The 19,358-nt window shown below is 51.5% G+C and overlaps 6 protein-coding genes across 6 annotated transcripts; 2 read left to right on the top strand and 4 right to left on the bottom strand.

Annotated features, from left to right (window-relative positions):
• Window positions 1–147: 147 nt before the first annotated feature.
• On the top strand, window positions 148–1,127 carry PtrM4_087670 (uncharacterized protein; the record flags this gene model as incomplete). The annotated part of the gene is made up of 2 exons (XM_066106794.1): window positions 148–579; window positions 702–1,127. Coding segments are annotated over 2 exons (858 nt in total), but the record flags the coding sequence as incomplete, so codon positions are not given.
• Window positions 1,128–1,604: 477 nt separating this feature from the next.
• Window positions 1,605–2,369, top strand: PtrM4_087680 (uncharacterized protein; the record flags this gene model as incomplete). Its single annotated transcript, XM_066106795.1, has 1 exon — window positions 1,605–2,369. The coding sequence occupies one exon, from the start codon at window positions 1,605–1,607 to the stop codon at window positions 2,367–2,369; it is 765 nt and encodes a 254-aa protein (XP_065962463.1).
• An 865-nt stretch (window positions 2,370–3,234) lies between these two features.
• Window positions 3,235–4,080, bottom strand: PtrM4_087690 (uncharacterized protein; the record flags this gene model as incomplete). Its single annotated transcript, XM_066106796.1, has 1 exon — window positions 3,235–4,080. The coding sequence occupies one exon, from the start codon at window positions 4,078–4,080 to the stop codon at window positions 3,235–3,237; it is 846 nt and encodes a 281-aa protein (XP_065962464.1).
• Window positions 4,081–4,193: 113 nt separating this feature from the next.
• On the bottom strand, window positions 4,194–5,396 carry PtrM4_087700 (Atrophin-1 multi-domain protein; the record flags this gene model as incomplete). The annotated part of the gene is made up of 1 exon (XM_066106797.1): window positions 4,194–5,396. The coding sequence occupies one exon, from the start codon at window positions 5,394–5,396 to the stop codon at window positions 4,194–4,196; it is 1,203 nt and encodes a 400-aa protein (XP_065962465.1).
• A 183-nt stretch (window positions 5,397–5,579) lies between these two features.
• On the bottom strand, window positions 5,580–7,241 carry PtrM4_087710 (uncharacterized protein; the record flags this gene model as incomplete). Its single annotated transcript, XM_066106798.1, has 1 exon — window positions 5,580–7,241. The coding sequence occupies one exon, from the start codon at window positions 7,239–7,241 to the stop codon at window positions 5,580–5,582; it is 1,662 nt and encodes a 553-aa protein (XP_065962466.1).
• Window positions 7,242–7,860: 619 nt separating this feature from the next.
• PtrM4_087720 (Myosin-tail-1 domain containing protein) lies at window positions 7,861–14,433 on the bottom strand (the record flags this gene model as incomplete). Its single annotated transcript, XM_066106799.1, has 4 exons — window positions 7,861–8,218; window positions 8,257–12,248; window positions 12,311–13,343; window positions 13,367–14,433. 4 exons carry the CDS (start codon window positions 14,431–14,433, stop codon window positions 7,861–7,863), a joined length of 6,450 nt encoding a protein of 2,149 aa, XP_065962467.1.
• Window positions 14,434–19,358: the final 4,925 nt, after the last annotated feature.

Here is a 19,358-nt window from a genome sequence, read left to right on the forward strand (position 1 = left end):
ATTGCTCTCGCTACTCTCGCTATTCTTGCTACTACTACTGTCCCTGCTGTCGCCAACCTCGCTTCTATCGCTATCCTTACTGCGACCACTCTCCCTGCTCCTATTATTTTCGCTGCTTGTAACACCTCGTTGCTGCCGCCTTTAAAGCTCCTACCCTTGCTACTCCTGCTATTCTTACTGCTCCTGCTCCTACGGCTCTTACTTCTACGTCCTGCTCTTGCTACTCTTACTCCTACCGCTCTTACTCCTCCGCATTCCGCAATCCTCCCTATTACTGCTTCTGCTCTCGCCACTTCCTCTATCTCTACTATCCCCGTCCTTCTTGCTGCTCTCGCTTTCCCCGCTGTTCCCGCTGTCTCTACTGCTCTCTTCTGCCCCTTACCTCCTACGCCTCCTCCACCTGCGGTAACTGCGGTTTCGGCGGCCGCTACCGCTCCTCTTGTCGCTGCTCTTACTACCCTCGCTACTTTCGCTTTCCTTGCTGCTCTTAATATCTTCGCTATCAATCCTACGGCTTCTGTTCTCGCTGCTCCTGATACTCTTACTATCTCTACTGTCCTTACTTTGTCCCTTGTCCTTGTAACTTGCACTGCTCTTAATATTTTATTACTACTCCTACTACCCCTGCACCTGTTGCCGCTTCTGCCCCTGCTATCCTTGCTGCTTATAATATCCTTACTTCTACCTCTTACCTCTTACAGCTTATATACACCTCCGGCTACTGCTATTGCTACTGCTACTCTCCTACTTTCGCTATCCTCGCTACTCTTACTGTCCTTACTATCCTCGCTGTTCTTACTATCCTCGCTGTCCTCATTATCCTCGCTGCTTCCGCTGTCCTTACAATCCTCGCTGTCCTCGTTGTCCTCGCTGCTTCCGCTGTCCTTACAATCCTCGCTGTCCTCGTTGTCCTCGCTGCTTCCGCTGTCCTTACAATCCTCGCTGTCCTCGTTGTCCTCGCTGCTTCCGCTGTCCTTTCTACCCTTACTGCCCTTACTATCCTCGCTGTTCCCGCTGTCCTTGCAATCGCTACAATTAACTTAATAGTTAATTCCCTTGCCGTTCGCCCCTTTCTTGCGCTGCCCTTGTTGCTCTTACTGTCCTCGCAATCATCGCAATCACCTTAATTACCTTAATTGCCTCTATCCTCGCGGCTACACATCCTGCTCTTACTGCTCTTGCTACTCTTACTTCTATCGCGCCTGCGGCTCCTGCTTTCCTACTCTCGCTATCCTCGCTTCTCTCACAGCTGATCCCGCTATCCCTACTATCCCCGCGTCCTCGCTGCTCTCGCTGCTATCGATATCCTCGCTTCTGCTCCTCACTCCCCACCGCTCCTACTACGCCTGCGGCCGCTATAACTACTTCTGCCCCTGCTCTTGCTTTCCCTACTGCTCTCGCTGTCCCTGCTGTCCCCCACTGCTCGCGCTACTCTCGCTGCTTCTCACTTCCTACCGCTGCTACGGCTTCTACAACTCCTTTCGCCGCTGCGGCTCCTGCTCTCGCTGTCCTTACCGTCGTCGCTGCTCTCGCTACTCGCTCTGTTCTCGTTACTCTCGCTATATGCGCGGCTCTCGATGCTCTCGCTGCCAACGGTACCTATCATGTCGCTGCTCTTATTTCTCTCGCCTCTCTCGCTCCCTACGCTCTCGCTACTTGCCATCTCGTTGCTCTCGCCTGCCTCGCCTGCCTCGCTCTCGCTACTTGCCATCTCGTTGCTCTCGCCTGCCTCGCCTGCCTCGCTCTCGTTGCTCTTGCCGCTCTTGCTGCTCTCGCTCTTGCTGCTCTCGCTATCGGAGCTACTCTCGCCGTCGTCACGACCCTCGCTTTTCCTCCCTGCTCAAGCTGCTATTACTGCTTTCGCTACCTGCCATCAAGTTGCCCTCGCTGTCCTCGCCATCCTCGCCATCCTCGCCATCCTCGCCGTCGTCGCTGCCCTCGCTATCGCCACTATCGCCACTGTTGCAGCTATTGCTCTCGCTACCAACGCTGCCTGCGCTCTTACTGCTCTCGCCGCTCTCGTTACCTTCTCTGCCCTCGTCTTTGTCGTTGCTCTCATTGCTCTCGCTGTTGCCGCTGCTTTCGCTACCTCTAATATCTTTACTACCCTCGCCTTCGTCACTACTCTCGCTGCTCTCGCCTTGATCACTGCTCTCGCTGCCCTCGCCTTCGTCGCTACTCTTACTGCTGCTACTATCGTCACTGTTGCTGCTATCTCTCTTGCTGCTAACCCTGCCTACGCTCTCGCTGATCTTGCTGCTCTTGCCTTTATCGCTGCTTACACTATCCGACCTACTCGAGCTGTTGGAGCTACCCTCGTCAACGTTACAACTCTCTATATTTCCTCTACTCGCCTATTAATCTTGTAATCCAACAAAACTCTCCTGCTAAGTTATTGCTCTCAACCGTCTCTAACAATCGCTTTTTTCCTAAAAACTCAAACAACGTCGGCCCTGCTCCTGAATTACTAACCCGAACTCCTCTAACCGCGCCGTCCATCGGTTTCCTACCTTGCTCCGCCCTAATGCTATACTTAATAACCCGCCTATTAATACCCCTCTATACTGGCAATCCCCGTCTTGGACTCTCTGATATCGCCCAAAACTATTCCTTTCCCACCGATTGCATATCTCCTGCGGCACTCCACACCAAAAACAGCCCGAATAACGCTCAAACTTAATTGTCTCTTCCATCCTCTTAATCGACTCCTTGATCCGCTGGCTCTCCTGTCGCCAACATTGCCGTACGTCGTGTGCGCTCGATCCTTGCCCTACCGCCTCGCATAACCCACACCGGTTTATCCATTGCGCCAGCTGCCTACGCAGCCACTCGACGTCGGCGAACTCCTGCTGCCGCTGCTGTATCAATCTCTGTCGCGGGCCGCCTTGCTCTCGTTGCTGCTGATTAAACGCCTGCCCGCGCTCTTCTTGCTCCCTCTCCAATGTCTCCGCCTCTTCTTCGTTGCTGCTGCCGCCCTCGGCCACCTCCACCACCTCCATCTCCTCCACCTCCTCCACCTCCTCCACCTCCTCCATCTCTTCCATCTCCTCCTCATCTCCTCCTCCATCTCCTCCTCCATCTCCTCCTCCTCCATCTCCTCCTCCTCCATCTCCTCCCCGTCGGCTCTCATGCATACGTCACACCTCTCCTCTCCCTCCTCGCACCGAGCTCGCTCGGCCTCGCGCCTGTCTAAATACCCGTCCAACATTACCCGTCTACATGTCGCCGCCTCGTCTATGCCTTCGACGTATGCTCGCACCAACCGCTGCTCCGCCTCCCCTGCTTGTCATCCGCCGCTCGCTGCTCGCCGTCCTGCACCATCATGATGGCCTCGCTCCGCTCCCCGTCTCGCCCGGCTCGCCCGCTCTCCTGCGCGTAATCCAACACGCTAAACGGCCAATCCATGTGGACAATGCACCGGATATCGGGCACGTCCACTCCCATGCCCAACGCGCTGGTTGCCACAATCACCCGCTGCTTGCCGCCCATGAACTCCTCCAACATGCTTGCCTTGCCAACCGCGTGGTGATGATACGCATGGCACTTGAGCTTCTCGGCTAACCCCTTGACCTTTGGCACTGAGTTGCCGTACACTACAATCTTGCCGCTCTTATACTTTCGGACCTTCTGCTGTACCATCGCCAACACCGTTGCCTCTACCTCCTGTCTCTTCCTCTCCTTCTCTACCCTTACCACCCGGTACGCTATGTTGCTCCGTGCTGTTGGTGCCCTAAACATTCTTACCTGCCCACGCTCAAAATGCATTCGCCGGAATAACTCGTCCTCCTCGCTGGGTGGCAACGTTGCTGTTAACATGACCATCTGCGTCTCTACAGCCACTAGCTTACCTAGCTGCTGCATCTGCTTGCGGAACGTGTACTGCCGGTTTAACACGATATGGCACTCGTCGATAATAATCCGATCTAGCTGCCGCGTCGCTCGTAGCCGGTTTAAAAACGTTGCAAATTCCTCTCCAACTGCCGACTCGGGCGTCACTAACACCACCGCTGCTGCGTCTGGCGGACGCCGACTCTGCCACTCTACGCACGATATCCCTAGCTTCTTGCACCGCTGTGCCATGTCGCCACGCAACGCGATCAACGGCACTACCACCACCGTCGTGCCGCCCTGCTCTGCCCACGCCGGCAACATGAACAACAAGCTCTTGCCTGCCCCCGTCGGCATCACCGCTACTACGGGACTCTCGCCTGCTGTGATGGCTTTGATCGCTGCCTCCTGCACCCCCGGAACTTGGCCTCCTCGCCCATCATGCGCTTCAGCTGCGCTCTCGCGTCCATCTTCCTCAGCCGCTGCCACCGATCCACCCTTGCCTCGTCTGCCTCGCTCTCAAACGGCGCTCTCTTCCGCTTGCTGCTTCTTCTCTGGTCGTCCAAGCCTGCCTGGAAGCCCAAAAATCTATGCCAATCCGTGCTCGATGCCCGGAACTGCTGCCGCCTATCCGCCACGGCCCCTGACTGCTCCATGATCCCTCGCGCGTATACCAGTCCCGCCACGTGCGACGTATGGCCCGCCTGCTCGTCGGCAATCGAATCTCCTGCCTGCTCCTCAGCCCACTCCTTATTCTCCTCGCCCTCATCTGCCTGGAACGCTGTCGATCCACGCAAAAACCGCCGGCTGATGCCAATCGCCATCTCCCGGTACCCGGCAAACGTCCACTCCTGGCCCATCGCGATCCGGCTCTCGCGCTTCAACGCCTCCCGCAGCCGATCGGTCGTCCACTTGCGGCCGCTGGGGTCTGCTGGCCACATATGCGACGAAACTGCCTCCTTCTCCCACACCAACGCCTCGAGCCGCTGCTGGAACGGCAACACCAGCCACATATACCACACTACCAGCTCGCCCACCTCGCGCGGCAAATATCGATGGATAATCTTGACGTCGCCGCTGACTTTGTATCCCTTGTGGTACCGTGTCACAAACACCACCATGCCGTCCTCGATGAATATATTGCGATGCCCCCCTTGCACTGTGTTGCTATGCCGTACGCTCAGTAGCTCTGGCCCTCGCGCTGGCTGCCCACCCGTTATATGCATTAACACCGCCAGCTTCTCGCGAAATTCTACCACCCGGTCCATGTATCGCTCTATTGCCTGTCGGTCTACCCCTGACTGCGTCCCGGGCTTCATGAACCGACTCCGGATGCTGGCGCTCTCGCCTACCCGCTCAAATAACCACCTCTCGCCGTTGACGGGCATGTTTGTGCGATGATCCTTCAAAAAGTTCCATCCTGGCCGCTCGTCGGTTGGGTTATCACGTATGCTCTCCCATGGCACTGCCGGCACCGGCGCTGCCTTGCTGCTAAACATTAACTCCTCTGTTAATAATCGCCGGCTCTCGCTAGCCAGCCCATGTACCATGCCGCGGAACTGCGCCATGCTAAAATGCAGCTCTTTGTACAGCAGCTCGTCGCCAGACTCCGCAACAATCAATCGATCGACATGATTGATTCCTATATAGGTTAAAGAGTTACTTTATTAGGCAGCCTTTAACCTAGATAGGAATCAATCATGCCGATCCGATTGATTGTTGCGGAGTCTGCTCGTCGCCGTTCGTCCACTCTACATGCCCGCGGTTGTAGTGTTGTAATGGATCTTCAATCCATACGTCCGCAAATCCAACATCCACTGCATGGGGCTATGGCTGCCGCGCACCATGAACCGGTCCATCATCTTCTGCACTAACTGCAAACACCCCTTGGGACGCCGTCGCTGGCTTGGCCCGCTCTCGTACGCGCTGTCATCTAAGTCGTCGTCTGTCTCATCGCCGCTATCCTCCTCGGGCCCTGACATTTCTAGTCCCTTCTGCACGACCATAAACCGAGCGATCTTGATCACCGCCGATAATATCGGCGGGTACTGCTCCGGCCCCTTCCATCCGTCCTCCTTGACGCCCAGCACCGCCAACGCGCACACCAGCGGGCTGTCATACTCTCTACGGGTGATGCGGTGGTTAAGTAATGCAATGCAAAACTCCAAACACGCTTTCTGTATCTTAGACAACTTCTTAGGCTCGGGGCCTTCTCTCTGACCTGGCTCTTCCTCAGCTACCTCTATCGCCTCGTCTATGTCGTCCATCATCTCCTCGTCCAGCTCTTCTCTCTCTTCGTCCATATCCTCGGCTTCATCTTCTTCGTCTCCCTCTATGCTCCGCTTTGCCTGTTCGATTAACACCTCCCATGCCTCTCGCTGCCGGCGCGTAAACCGATACTTGGGGCTCTTCCACCCGTGCTCTTTCTGTGTGCGTGCAAAAAACATTAACATCTGCTGCCACGGTCGTGTGTGCTTGACAATGGCGTTCTTGTCCATATACGGCTGTAACGGCTGGAACCGGGTTTGGTGCATCTCTGTGCGAATTGCCTCCAACCGTATAAACACGCCAATCCGGTCAATAATGGATGCCTGGCTGAACCGCGCCAATCCATCCATGGCTGCCCAAATCGCTGCTTCCACCGGCTCGGCCTGCTGCTCCTGCCTGGCATCTGGCTCTGCCACGGGCTCCTCGATGCACGCTAACAAATCCGGCCTCTCCATGCCCACTAGGTACGGCAACCACTGCGTCCGCTCCAGCCATGGGTTCACCTCGTCGCGCTCGCCCTCCTGGATCGTCGTCTGCGCCCGCTTCTCGATGTCTGCCCACGCCTTGGCCATCTGCTCGCCCACTCGCGCCCATGCTGCTGCCCCGTCTACGGGCACGATTTCGGGGCCTTCTCCATCCTGGCTGGGTGCCTGGACCTCAAAGTACTGCGATCCATGCCGGCTGCTGAATAATCGCTGGCAATGGACCAGCCGGTACCCCTTATCCATATGTGCCTGCACGCTCTTCTGCCTGGTTCGACTTGGCCGCCCTCGCTTCTTCCCTGCTGACCATCCTTGATGGTCCTTACGCCAATGCTTTCGTATAGCCTCCTTACTTCTTGCTACATAATAGCAGCAGCTGGAGTCAAATTGGCATAACATCCCGTCTGTATACACTGGCAATTGCCGCACAGGCTTTGGAGCACCAGTCGGCACCTCGAGCTCACTAGGGTACTGGACTAACCCAGCCCAGCTGCGAACCTGCTGTCCAACTGCCTCAGCCTCCTTGTAACTAACCTTATGCTGCTTCTGTAGATGGCCCTCAATCTGATCTGGCCATACTGCATATCTGCACTCTCTGCATGCCGCTACGCTGTGCTCAGGCACATGCTCGAAATACTGGCACTCGATGCTAGGTTTAGACATGTTGAAATATCGACGCCTACCTGTTCTACTCGGCTTCTTATATACACGCGCTGTTGATCGCTCTCTCGGTGCTTACTCCGGCGGCGCGCGCGCGGCGGGGTGCCGAGCCTCGCGACCTCCTGACCCCCAGACGCGTAACCCTAACCAAGAACACCAAACCCTAAGCTCCTGAACCACATAGTCTGCTGCGCTGTAAATTCGTCAGATTGTGCGTCTACGTATGCTGAGTTATATGTCTAAATTTGGAGTAATTTCGACTATAGACTAAAAATGGGATGTACTCCTGAAGTTTAATGGGATAAACCCCTGGTTCTAGTATATACCCGCCATACGCGTACTTCTCAGCACTAACAAAAAAATGGTATATTATAACGTACCATTGAGCGCCCTGGGTTAGGGTCTCACATAGGTCAGGTATTTGAAACTGTGTTGAATTACAAAGTAATTGCAGTGCAGAGCTTGTAAGAAGCTCTGCGCGGAATATATCTAAGTGGGGGTGTGCATGGGCCACCAAACAGGTGGCTCGTGCGCGAACATCAAAACAACGCTAAGGCATCTGGCAGGTGGCCTGTGCGGGGCAACGGCCCAAAACCATCACACGTCCCCCCCCGAAAAGCGCTCAAAGTTCCGACTGAGGCGCAAACTTATTTGAGTACTTGCTATCTAGTAGCTGGAGCAGGGCTATAGCGAGCTGTCCGTCGTCATCGTAGTCATGAAATGTGGCGTGTGGTCCTGGTCGGCCAGGGTTGCGGCTGTGAAAGTCCTGGACTGACTCTTTACAGCTGCGCAGGTTATGGTAGGGCTGCCATGGCTCTGACTGATCGTCGCCCACCCATTCCACCTTGTATTGCAGCAATCCACGCTCACCTGTGTGAGGGTCGACGAGATTGCGTCGTATGCGAGAGTCTAGGACTTGGGAGACCACGTATTCTGTGACTCCATCGTTGCCAAGGTGGACTTCGGGGGAGCGGCATCGCCTGGACGAGGTTGTCCGGGTAAGGCGTCGTCCTCGTACGGTTGTAGGAGCCATGGGTGGAAGGCTGGGAAGATAGCTTTAAGCTGAGGAGGGAGGTCTAGTTCGTAGGCCATGTTGTCAATGACCCGAGTGATCTGGTATGGCCCTATATTCTTGTGGTCTAGTGACTTAACTGGTCTTTCGGTTTTAATGTGGCGGGCGTTCAGCATCACCCAGTCACCCACGTCGAACCGTGGTGCTGGGTATCGGTTCGCGTCTGCGAACTCTTTCATCTTGTCTTGAGCCCATAGGATTTGTTGTCGCAGGAAGGTGCGCGTTGTGTCAATGCGCTGGGCGAGGGCATCAGCGTTCCGTTGCTGTTGGGCGATAGTAGGGTGGTTGTTAAGGGGGCGCAGAAGGTGAGCGGGCTCCAGTCCAGATCGCGGTTGGCGTCCCTTTGTGGCGAGGAACGGAGATAACCCGGTAGCTGTGCTAATGGCCGAATTGGCTTCAAATTCTGCTAAAGGCAATAGCTGGGCCCAATCCGTCTGTAGGTAGTTAACGTACGCCCTTAGGTATTGTTTGAGATCGGCGTTTGCATTCTCGGTCTGACCGTCGGTTTCTGGGTGATGGGAGGTAGAGAGTTTAGGGTGCGTTCCCACCTGGGCACACAGGCGATTCCAGAAATGTGACGTGAATTGGCGGCCCCGATCTGATACAAGAGTCCTTGGGTATCCTTCCTCTTTCCAGATGTATTCCATAAACTTGTCAACGACTGTAGGCACCTCTAGGTTTTCCATTGCAATGAACTTCTTCATTTTTGATAGACGGTCAACCACGACCATGATGTGTTGGTAAGAGTGACCACACCAGGTTGACTTAGGCAGTGGGGTGATGAAGTCGATGGATATGTCATCCCAGTACTGAGTAGGGACAGGCAGCGGGTGAAGCAAACTATGTTTGGCGGTGCGGTTAACCTTAGAGCGTTTACAGGTTAGACAGTTGTTGGTAAAGCGCGCAATTGTGTTCGTCATGCCCTGCCAGTAGTACCACTGGCTTACTTGTTGGTACGTCGTCGTGCGACCTCCGTGGCCGCCCGGTAGGCTATTGTGGATGTGTGCGATAATCCTCGTACGGAGTTTCTCACTGAAGGGGACGACAAGACGCCCGTTGCCAATAAATAGCTTGCCGTCGTTGCTGGCTTCTAGGTCGGCTAGTTCCATCCGAATGCCTTCCGCTATGAGGTAATGTGGGATACGGCGGTCATTAGAAGCGAGGGCTGTCTTTACATCGCGTAGGCGTGGGTCGCTAAGGCAGAGTTCTAAGAGGACATCGTCGAGGGGGCGATCGTCGGCTCCTTCGATGTCGTCATATGGGTCATGGGTGCCCTTTAGGGAGAAGCGGGCTAACCCTACCAACATTGTAGAGGTGGACAGTGAAGCGCCTTCGCCGCTCTCTTGCATCAGTGTAAGGACGGAGCCTAGGTCGCAAGGATTGTCGCCCAGGCATACTCCGGCGAGGCGTACAGCGGCATAGCTGCCGCCCCATCGGTTGGAACCTAGGATAGTCTGGCATTGGTGCTGGACCCGGTCGTCCGTGACTGAGTCTGGCAAGTCTCCTGTCCGGCGGGTAAGGCTGTCGGGTTTAGTACCCTGTTTACCAGGGCGGTATTGTATGCGAAAGTCGAATTCCTCTAGGAACTCAGCCCAGCGGGCTTGTCGACGATTGAGATTGCGTTTAGAGCGGAAGTATTCGAGCCCGCGATGGTCTGTTAGCACTTCTACCGCCTCAGGAACTCCTGCGAGTTCTGGCCTCCATTCCTCGAAGGCGCGGACTATAGCGAGGAGCTCCTTGTCGTATATCTCGTAATTACACTCTGTGGGCGACATCTTCTTTGAGAGATAGGCGACCGGCCGGACTGATCCGTCTGGCTGGACCTGGGAGAGCACTGCTGCGTACACATAGTCAGACGCGTCAGTTTCTACGATAGTCTTTAGGTCGGGGTCAAAGTGGGCGAGCACCACGTCGCTACAGAAGGCGACTTTCAGTGCGAGGAAGGAGCGCTCAGCTTCTTTAGTCATCTTGAATAGCTTAGGGTCGCCCTTAGTGAGATGCGTTAAAGGTTTTGCGATATCCGAGAAACCGCGTATAAATCGGCGGTAGAAGTTAGCAAAACCTAAAAAGGCTTGTACATCTTTTAGAGATTGCGGAAGCTTCCAGTCCTGAATGGCGCTGACTTTGTCTGGGTCCATTTTAATACCGTCGGCGGTGATGATAAGCCCGAGGAATTTAACCTCTGTCGTTATGAAGTCGGATTTAAGAATGTCCATAGGCAATCCGGCGTCTGCGAGCCGAGAGACTACCTGTACTAGGTGCTTCTCGTGTTGATCAAGAGTCTCACTAAAGATAATTACATCGTCTAAGTAAGCCATGCAGAACTCATCGAGATATTCGTGTAGGACGTCGTTAATGTATGCTTGGAAGGTTCCTGGGCTATTGCACATGCCGAAGGGCATAACAGTGTATTGGTACAGTCCGTAGGGCGTGATGAAGGCGGAGAGGTGTTTATGTTCTTCTTTGATGCGTATCTTATTGAATGCGGCGATCACATCTACCTTGGAGAAGTATCGCGATTTTGAGAGCTTAGCAAGCATGTCCCGGATTAGTGGTGGGGCATTTCGGTTCTTGACAGTGTGGGCGTTCAGACCGCGATAGTCGACGCATATGCGGATGCCTCCACCTGGCTTGCGCACAACAAGAAGGGGTGCGGCCCAGGCGGAAGTGCTGCGTTCGACGTGTCCTTTCTTGATCATGTCGTCCACATAGAGTTTCACCGCTCGGGCTTCATCTCGGGACATTGGGCGTAGACGCTGGAATGACGGCTTAGGCGGCTGGCCAGTATCGTCGAGCTTAAGTTCGATTTTGTGGTCAAGGTTACCCCGGAGCTCTGGGAGCTCGTCCGCTTCTTTAGGGTCAAAACCTTGGTACAAGGGATGAAGGACCTTAGGTAATCGCTTGAGGATTTCTTGTCTCGTCATGTGCGGACGTTCCATCTTGTCGCGGAACTTCTCGTAATCCTCTGGGAGCACTTTGGCTCCTGCAGCACGTAGGTGCTGAGTGTCCTCCCATTCCTTGTCGGATAGCTCGGCGATGCGGCCGATTTCATCGTAAGAGGTGATACAAATGTCCTGGTCGTGACAGACGGCTGCCGCGGCTACGCGGCTAGAGATGAAAGCTACATCAATTGGTGGGGGTGCTTTGGGGTGACGAGCAACCTTCCGGCAAGGGTCAGGGACCTGGGGGAGAGGTTGCTTGTGGTGCCGGCTGCTCTGAGTGTGACAGGGTCGGTGGTCGTGGATACAGTTAATTAGACAGTGCTCCGAGTCAAAACTTAGAGACATGTCTTTCCAGTTAACTCGGGGTTCATGGGTTTGGAACCAGGGCGTTCCTAGGATCATTTGGACACCAGAGAGTTTGGTGACATAGGCTAGGACATCTTCGGTGTGGGTGCCAAATGTGACAGTTACCCGGGCCATATGGGTAACGCCTGCCACTAGAGAGCCATCAGCGAGTTCTAGAGTAGCAGGCTGGGAGAGAGAGATAAGGTCGTATTTATGTGCGCGGGCATGAGAAGAATCAATGAAGAGAGAAGCACAACCAGTGTCACCCATGATTTCGACGTGTTGAGGAGAGGAGCGATGAGAAGAAATGATTCCTTTAAAGACTAATTGCTGGCCTACTAGAGGCTGATACTTATCACCGCGTATAGCGGCGGCAGCAATGGCCGAGACGGTGATCCGGGATCCAGTCTGGCTCTGTTGTTTTAGAGCCTTGACACGGTTCGCAATTGCCTGGAGTGTTGGATCCGGGTCGGACTCATCGTCAGAGCTGACTTCTACGGTAGGGGAAAGGGCTAGGGTCAAAGAATCGTCGACAAAGCGGTTAGGATGTAACTCCTCTTCTTCTTCGCTGTCTTCGACAGAAGGGGCAGGGGGAATTAGGGGATGTGCTGGTGGTTGTACTGGGGGTGGCTTCTCATGCCGGGGAGGTCCCTGGGGGCGACTGTCGCCAGGGACTAAGCATTTTCCGAAGGTTGGGGAGAGGTGGAGGTGACGCTAGCTGCGGCGCCCTTGACCTTAGGGCGGGCTGGCTCTCCGACGGGTACGCCATTGTTAGCAATAGCCTTCTCAAGAGCGTCCTGAACTTCGGGGTACGAGTCAAAAGAGGCGACCGGCTCCTTAGAGCAGTAACCTCCTGTAGCCTTAAAGGTGTGATTCTTCTTAAGACAGTTGAAACAACGATTTAAGTGACGGAGGACCTTGACCTGGATGTCAGAGCGGCCACGGGGGCCAGATCCCGAGCTGGATCCACCGTTCCGGGGTCCGTTAGAGGGAGTGGACTTATTGCCGCCTGCTCCGCCGCCCCCGCCACCTTCTAAACTCTGATTTCCTCTACGGTTGCCAGTTGTAGTGGCTCGTTGTGGGTTGGACTGTTCGAGGAGACGAAGGGTTTGACAGAAGTCAAGGTAGGTGAGGCTAGACTCTAAGACTTTCATGGCGGTCATGTCGCGCCACCATACAGGCAGCCGGTTGCGCATGAACTGGATCTTGAGGGTGTCGGGCCAACGAAGGGCCGAGGTGCCGACGTTAAAGCGGGCGATGTACTCACCCATAGACTCTGTGGGCTTCATAGTGGAATTCAAGCTCTCATACCAGGACTGAGCTTCGATGCTAGTGTTCAGCGACTTATAGACAGAGTCAAGGATAGACCAAGCCTCGTTACTGTGCGCGAACTCAGCTCCAGGTTCGAGGTACCCATGCTGGAGGCATCCGAAAGCCTTGTCCTTGGTCTTCTGGCGGATGTAGCTAAGCTTCTTGGTTTCTGAGGCGAACTCGTAGGGATAATCAGCAAACCAATCGGTGACGTCCATCTTCCACTTAAGATAGTCGGCGGAAGTGGTGCCATTACCGGAGAATGCCTCAGGTTCAGGTTTCTTTGGGCGGGGGTGGCGACGGTGATCGTACTCTTCGTCATCGGAGTATCGATTTTTCGTAGACTGAGTGCCGCGCTGACCTTGGCGAGAGAGGGCTGGTAGAGGACTGTTGGCATCGTCGCCTTCAGAGTCCGATGAGTCTGGGGGGAAGGGCCTGTGTGGCCGCGCCTGGCTGACCTAGAAACCTTGGCTGTAGCCTGTTTTAGCTTAGCCTGGAGTTTCTTCATATTCTCTAATGTGGCTCGGTGGGCGTCGTGCTCCTGTCGGTATTTGTCCTTGTAGGCCGATTTGCGGGCGGCGAGGTTCTCTGCCTGGTTCTGGGCCTGCTGGTAGTCTTCGTGAGCGCTTCCGCGCGCGTCGCGGAGCTCCTCGGTTAGGCGTGCAACTGTAGCGACGGAAGACTGAAGTTGGTCCTGGCAGTTCTTAAGGACAGCCTGTGTGTCAGCGACGTCGCCCTTGTAACCCTCAAGGATATCTTGGGTTTCTTGATCCTTGCTGTGGAGGTTTTCGATGACCTTGTCTCTTGCGAGAAGCTGTTCGCCTAACTGATCGCTGTGTTTGCGCTCGTTGCCGAGGTCTCTCCACATATCGCGGATTTGATCATATAGTCTGTTCAACGCCTTAGACTGGTCATTATTCGTATGTCCGATAGGCGTAGTGTGGAGAGAATCTTTGCGTTGGGGGTTGCCTTGCGCATCGTTCTCCCAGAGGTCGAAGGTGGTCACGTTATCCTCGCGAGGAATGACGTAGGACGTAGAGGGCTGTCGCTCGAATTGCGCACGCTCGTAGGCGTGTTCAACTAGGGGTTCTAAGGACGCGGCGGGTCCAGGTGAGAGCCACGCTTCAGAAAAATAATCAGTGTCGACTTCGGCCTGAGACTGGCGCGAGTAGCGGCGTTGCTCGCTCATTAATGGGTAGCGTATGCCCAATGGGCTGCTCAAGTCGGCGCGATGGTCTATGAAGGCCACGCCCTTCTTGCGCGTAGTGATTGTGGTCGGAAGCTCGTCGTCAGAGTCGTCGGAAATGTCCAGTGGCTGCTGTACACTATCGGTGTGGCCGAGGGAGGGGTAGCGTCCTGGAATGCGTACGTCCCTGTCGAAGAGGTTGTTCTTGCCGTGTGCTCGGGGGAGGCCGCTGGCGCGACGCTCTAGGGTTTCTTTGGTCTGGGAGGTGGGCGCCGTCGCACGCGAAGGCTGTTCGGGGGCTGAGTTCTCGTGGCTCTCGTCCATACGGGAGCGGTTCATGGTTGCGGCCGTCTCTCGCATGAAACGAGGGACGCCGAGGGCAGGATTTCGGTGTTCTGTAGTGCTGGGGCGAGTATCGCGCGATGTCTCCTCAGTGAGGAGTTCCACGATCTCGGGGTGAGGGGAGTCACGAGCCCCAGAGGGTTCATGACTTGTTCGACGGGGCGCTTCTCGTGAGGCGCACCGTTGGGCCAGTGTTCGGTGACTGCAATTACGTGTAAGGGTCTCACATAGGTCAGGTATTTGAAACTGTGTTGAATTACAAAGTAATTGCAGTGCAGAGCTTGTAAGAAGCTCTGCGCGGAATATATCTAAGTGGGGGTGTGCATGGGCCACCAAACAGGTGGCTCGTGCGCGAACATCAAAACAACGCTAAGGCATCTGGCAGGTGGCCTGTGCGGGGCAACGGCCCAAAACCATCACACTCTTCTTATTTCCTCTTCCTTAACTCTGTTCTTTTTTACTCTCCCCTACTCTTATATTTCTTCTCCCTTTTATCTTCTACTTATTAAACTTCTTCTCTCTACTCTTCTACCTATTTCTCTCTTTTCTTTTCTACTATTATCTTCTTTCTACTTTCTACCTATTACCTCTTCCTATTCTTTTCTCTACTGTCCCTTTCTTACTCTTCTTTATCTTCTTTACTCTACTTTCCTCTTTCTACCTTTTTCTCTTTTACCTTTCTTTCCTCTAATCTTTTTCTCTACTATCTTCTCCTTAATTTATTCTTTATACATACTGCACTTCTACTCCTTCTCCTTACTCTCTAATCACTACTTTTCTATTCTTACTTTCTACTTTCTAACTCTCTTTTCTCTTCTTTCTACTTTTTACATTTCTCCCTTTGTCTTTATTTTCTTCTTCTTTTCTTACCGCTTTATAATACTTTTTTTATTTTTCTCTTCTATTTCTCCCTCCTTATCACCGTTACTCTTATTCTTATTATTCCCTTTACTCTTACACTCACTAATACTATTATTACTACCTTTACTCCTACTCGTACTCTTACTCTCTTTCTCTTTCCTCTTACTTTTACGCTTACTTCTACTCTTACCTTCTTCTTTCTCTTTTAATAATCTACTTTTCTTTCCTCTCTTTTCTCTTTATCCTTTCTTCTTCTAATATACCTCTTTCCTTATCTACTTCGTCTTAATTTCTAACTATCTTCTTTTATACTCTTCTTATTTATTTTCTCTTCTCGTTTACCTCCTTCTTTTCTTTCTATCCTCCTATACTTCTTCGATTCTCTTCTTCTTCTTTACTTCTCTCTACTTTTATATTTCTTCTTTCTTTTATCTTATACTTGTTAAACTTCTTCTCTCTACTCTACCCTCTCCTCTACCCTTTTTGTGATACCTTACAGCTTACTCTTACTCTCTCTCTCTTCTTTCTCTACTCTCTACTCTTACAATTTACCCTCTGCGCCCCTTAATCTATCTTACCTTGATAAAACTCCTCTTCTTACTCTCTTTCTTTGCCTTTACCTCTATCTCTCTTGTATTTTCTTTCTCTACTATTATTTTGCGTCTACAACTCCGCGCCCTCTCTTATCTATCTACCTCTAAAATATAATATTCTCTTATATTCTTTTCTACTACTCTCGCTTTTGTATTATTATTACCGCAACGGCCGGCTTCTTGAAACTTAACCTCTTTTCCTCTGCCCTACCCTCTCCCTTCGCCCTTCCGCCTACTCTCAATCCCCTCTTTCTTGCTTTCTATTAAACTCTCTTGTATTTCCTCCTCCCTAAAATCCCTTACCCTCACTCTCTCCCTTACCCTCAATCTCTCCCTTACCCTCAATCTCTCCCTTACCCTCAATCTCTCCCTTACCCTCTCCCTCTACTACTACACCTCCCCTCTTTTCCTCTCTCAACTTCTTTTACTCCTCTAACTTCCCTTTCCTCTCTCTTGATCTACTTTACTTTCCCTATTTCCTCTTCTTTCTACCTCTTTCTCTCCTACTTACCTCACTCCCTACTCCTTCCTTTTTCTCTCCTTCTACTAACCCTTTCGAATTTTTACTTTTAACTCTACTCTCTAACCTTTCTCTTCCTACTCCTTACTCATTACCTCTTCTCACCCTTTTTCTCTTTCTTCTCCGACTTTCTTTACTCACTCTACTTCTCTTTTTCTACTACCTACTACTCCTCTTTACTTCCTTTCTATACTTCTTTCTTCTACTACTACCTACTTTACTCTCTCTTACCGCTTTCACTACTTCTACTTCTACTCTTACCCTTTTCTTTACTCTTGCTCTCTTTCTTGCTCTCTTTCTTCTTCACTTCTACTTCTCATTTTCCTTTTTCTCTCTCTTCCTTTCCTTTACTTCTGCTCTTACTCTTACTCTTTATTACTATTCTATTCTCTTATATCTATTTTCTTACTTTTCTATATTATATTAACTATCATCTCTCTCTTCTTCACTCTTTCTCTCTTCTTATATCTCTTCTCTTTTTTTCTCTTTTACTATCTCTTCTATCCTCTTCTATTATCCCTACTCCCTTACCCTTCTTACTCTCCCTAACCCTGTAACCTTTCTTTATTTCTCTACTTCTCTTCTTCTACTACCTACTACTTCTCTTTACTTACCTACTTTCTTTACTTTTCCTTCTGCGTTTTACTCTCTCTTACCGTTTTTATTACCTACTCCCTCTCTTCCTTTACCACTTCTACTCCTTCTTAACTTCCTACACTCTCTACTATCTACTCTTTACTCTACTCTTTACTCTACTCTTTACTCTACTCTTTACACGCTACTATCTACCCTTATAACACATACTCCTCTTCTTTATAATACCTTACTTATCTCTTCCTAACACTCCCTTTCTCTTTATATCCTACTTACCTATGAAACCCTCTCTTCGCCCTACCTACTTGTGAAACCTCCTCTTCCCCCTTACTACTTGTTTCGCCTCCTTGTCTGTCCTATCTGCCCCGTCTGACTTGCTGTACTGCGCCCCCGGAACTCACTCCACCGCCTGCGTTCCTATAACCTAATTAATCCTACAATAACTACTCTTACTCCACCCTTTTTGTAACACCTTACGGGTCCACCCACCACCCCTCTACTCTCTCCTCTACTCTTACTCTACCCTCTTTGTGACACCTTACGGCTTACTCTTACTCTCCCTCTTCTTTTCCTACTTCTCCCTTTCTCCTCCTAAATACTTCTTAACCCTAAAAACGGGGTGTTACTACTTATACGCCCTATCTAACTTCTTTTAACTCCTTACTCTCTACTCTTACACCCTACCCTCTACTTCGCTCTACAACTCTGCGTCCTCTAAACCTACCTTATCTTATAAAAATTCTATTCTAACTCTCTTTCTAACCCTTTACCTCTACCTCTCTTGTATTTTCTTTCTCTACCCTCCTTTTGCGCCCTAAATCCCCGCCCCCTCTTACCTATTTACCCCTAACATATAATCCTCTCTTATATTCTCTTCTACTACTCTCGCCTTTGCATCTTCCTTACCGCAACCGGCGGCCTTCTTTAAACTCTACCTCTTTTCCTCTTTTCCTCTGCCCTATGCTCTTGCTTTACGCTTCTGCCTACTCTGAAACCCCTCTTTCTTATTTTCTAGTAAACTCTCTTATATTTCCTCCTCTCTAAAACCCCCTATATATTATTTACTATCCACTTTATTATTCTTAACTCTTTTTACTTACTTTCTCTAGTTATCTTCTTATACTATAATACCTAACCCTCTTCTACCCTCCCTGATCCTCTCTACCCTCCCTGATCCTCTCTACCCTCCCTGATCCTCTCTACCCTCCCTGACCCTTCCTCTCCCTGACCCTTCCTCTCTCTACCCCTAACCCCTTTAACCGCGCCCTCCACTACTCTCTTACCTCCCTCTACCCTACCTCTTCCTCTATTAACCCCCCTATTAATACTCTGTTACACTATCAATTTGCGTCTCGTACTATCCAATACTGCCCGAACAATTCCTCTCCTACCCTTACATTTCTCCTGCCTAACTCCCTACTAAATACATAACGAATAACCCTTATACAAATCTACTCTAACACAATCTTAACTGCTTCTTTTGTATTTCTCCTCCCCGTCACTAACATCTCCCTATTTTGTCCTCGCTTTGCTTATCACCCGCCCTTCGCATATTCCCTATCTATTCCCCTACTATCCTAATTGCCTGTCTTACTACTCTACCTGCCTAAACTCCTGTTATCACTGCCGTATTAAACTCTACTACCCGCCTTGTCGCTCCTGCTCCTACTGCTCTACCCTCCTCTCTACTATATCTCCTCTTTATTACTGCTCTTTGCTGCTGTCTATCTCCTTGTCCGCTTGTCTACACACTAAAAATCTCTCCTCCTCTTCTTTATATCTCTCTTCGCCTCCTTGCCCCTCCAAATACTTTTCTAATACTCGCCTTCTATATCTTATTACCCACTCTTTCCCCTCTACATACTACCTAACGAATTGCTCTTCTACCTTATTTTGCCTGTAATCTAATCCTCCTTTATCTCCTTATGAATATTTTTATTCTTCTATTCATTTCTTACCTATCCCTCTCTTTATTCTGTAACCCTAACCCTTTCTTCCTTCTATACCCCTAACCCTGTCTTATCTACTATAAATCCTCTTCTCCCCTTTAACCCCGCCCCCCTAACGCTTTCCTACCTCCCTCTACCTAAACGCTGCCCTAATAAACCCCCCCGTGAATACTCCTTTATACTGTTAATTTGCATCTCTTACCTTCTAATACCGCCCCTAACAATTCCTTTCACACACAACTTCGAGTTTTTTCCGAACACGTGAAACTCCATCAGAAACCAACTATATCCATCGAAAGAAATAGATTCCGACTACTCCCAAGCCGTGCAGCCGCGTGGTTGTGGAGATACAAGGAGTCTAGTACCCCAAACGCGACGCGTCCGAACTTTCAGAAGCAAACGCAC

The sequence above is a fragment of the Pyrenophora tritici-repentis genome, chromosome 4 (assembly GCF_003171515.1).
Source record: "Pyrenophora tritici-repentis strain M4 chromosome 4, whole genome shotgun sequence".
Lineage (NCBI taxonomy): Eukaryota > Fungi > Ascomycota > Dothideomycetes > Pleosporales > Pleosporaceae > Pyrenophora > Pyrenophora tritici-repentis.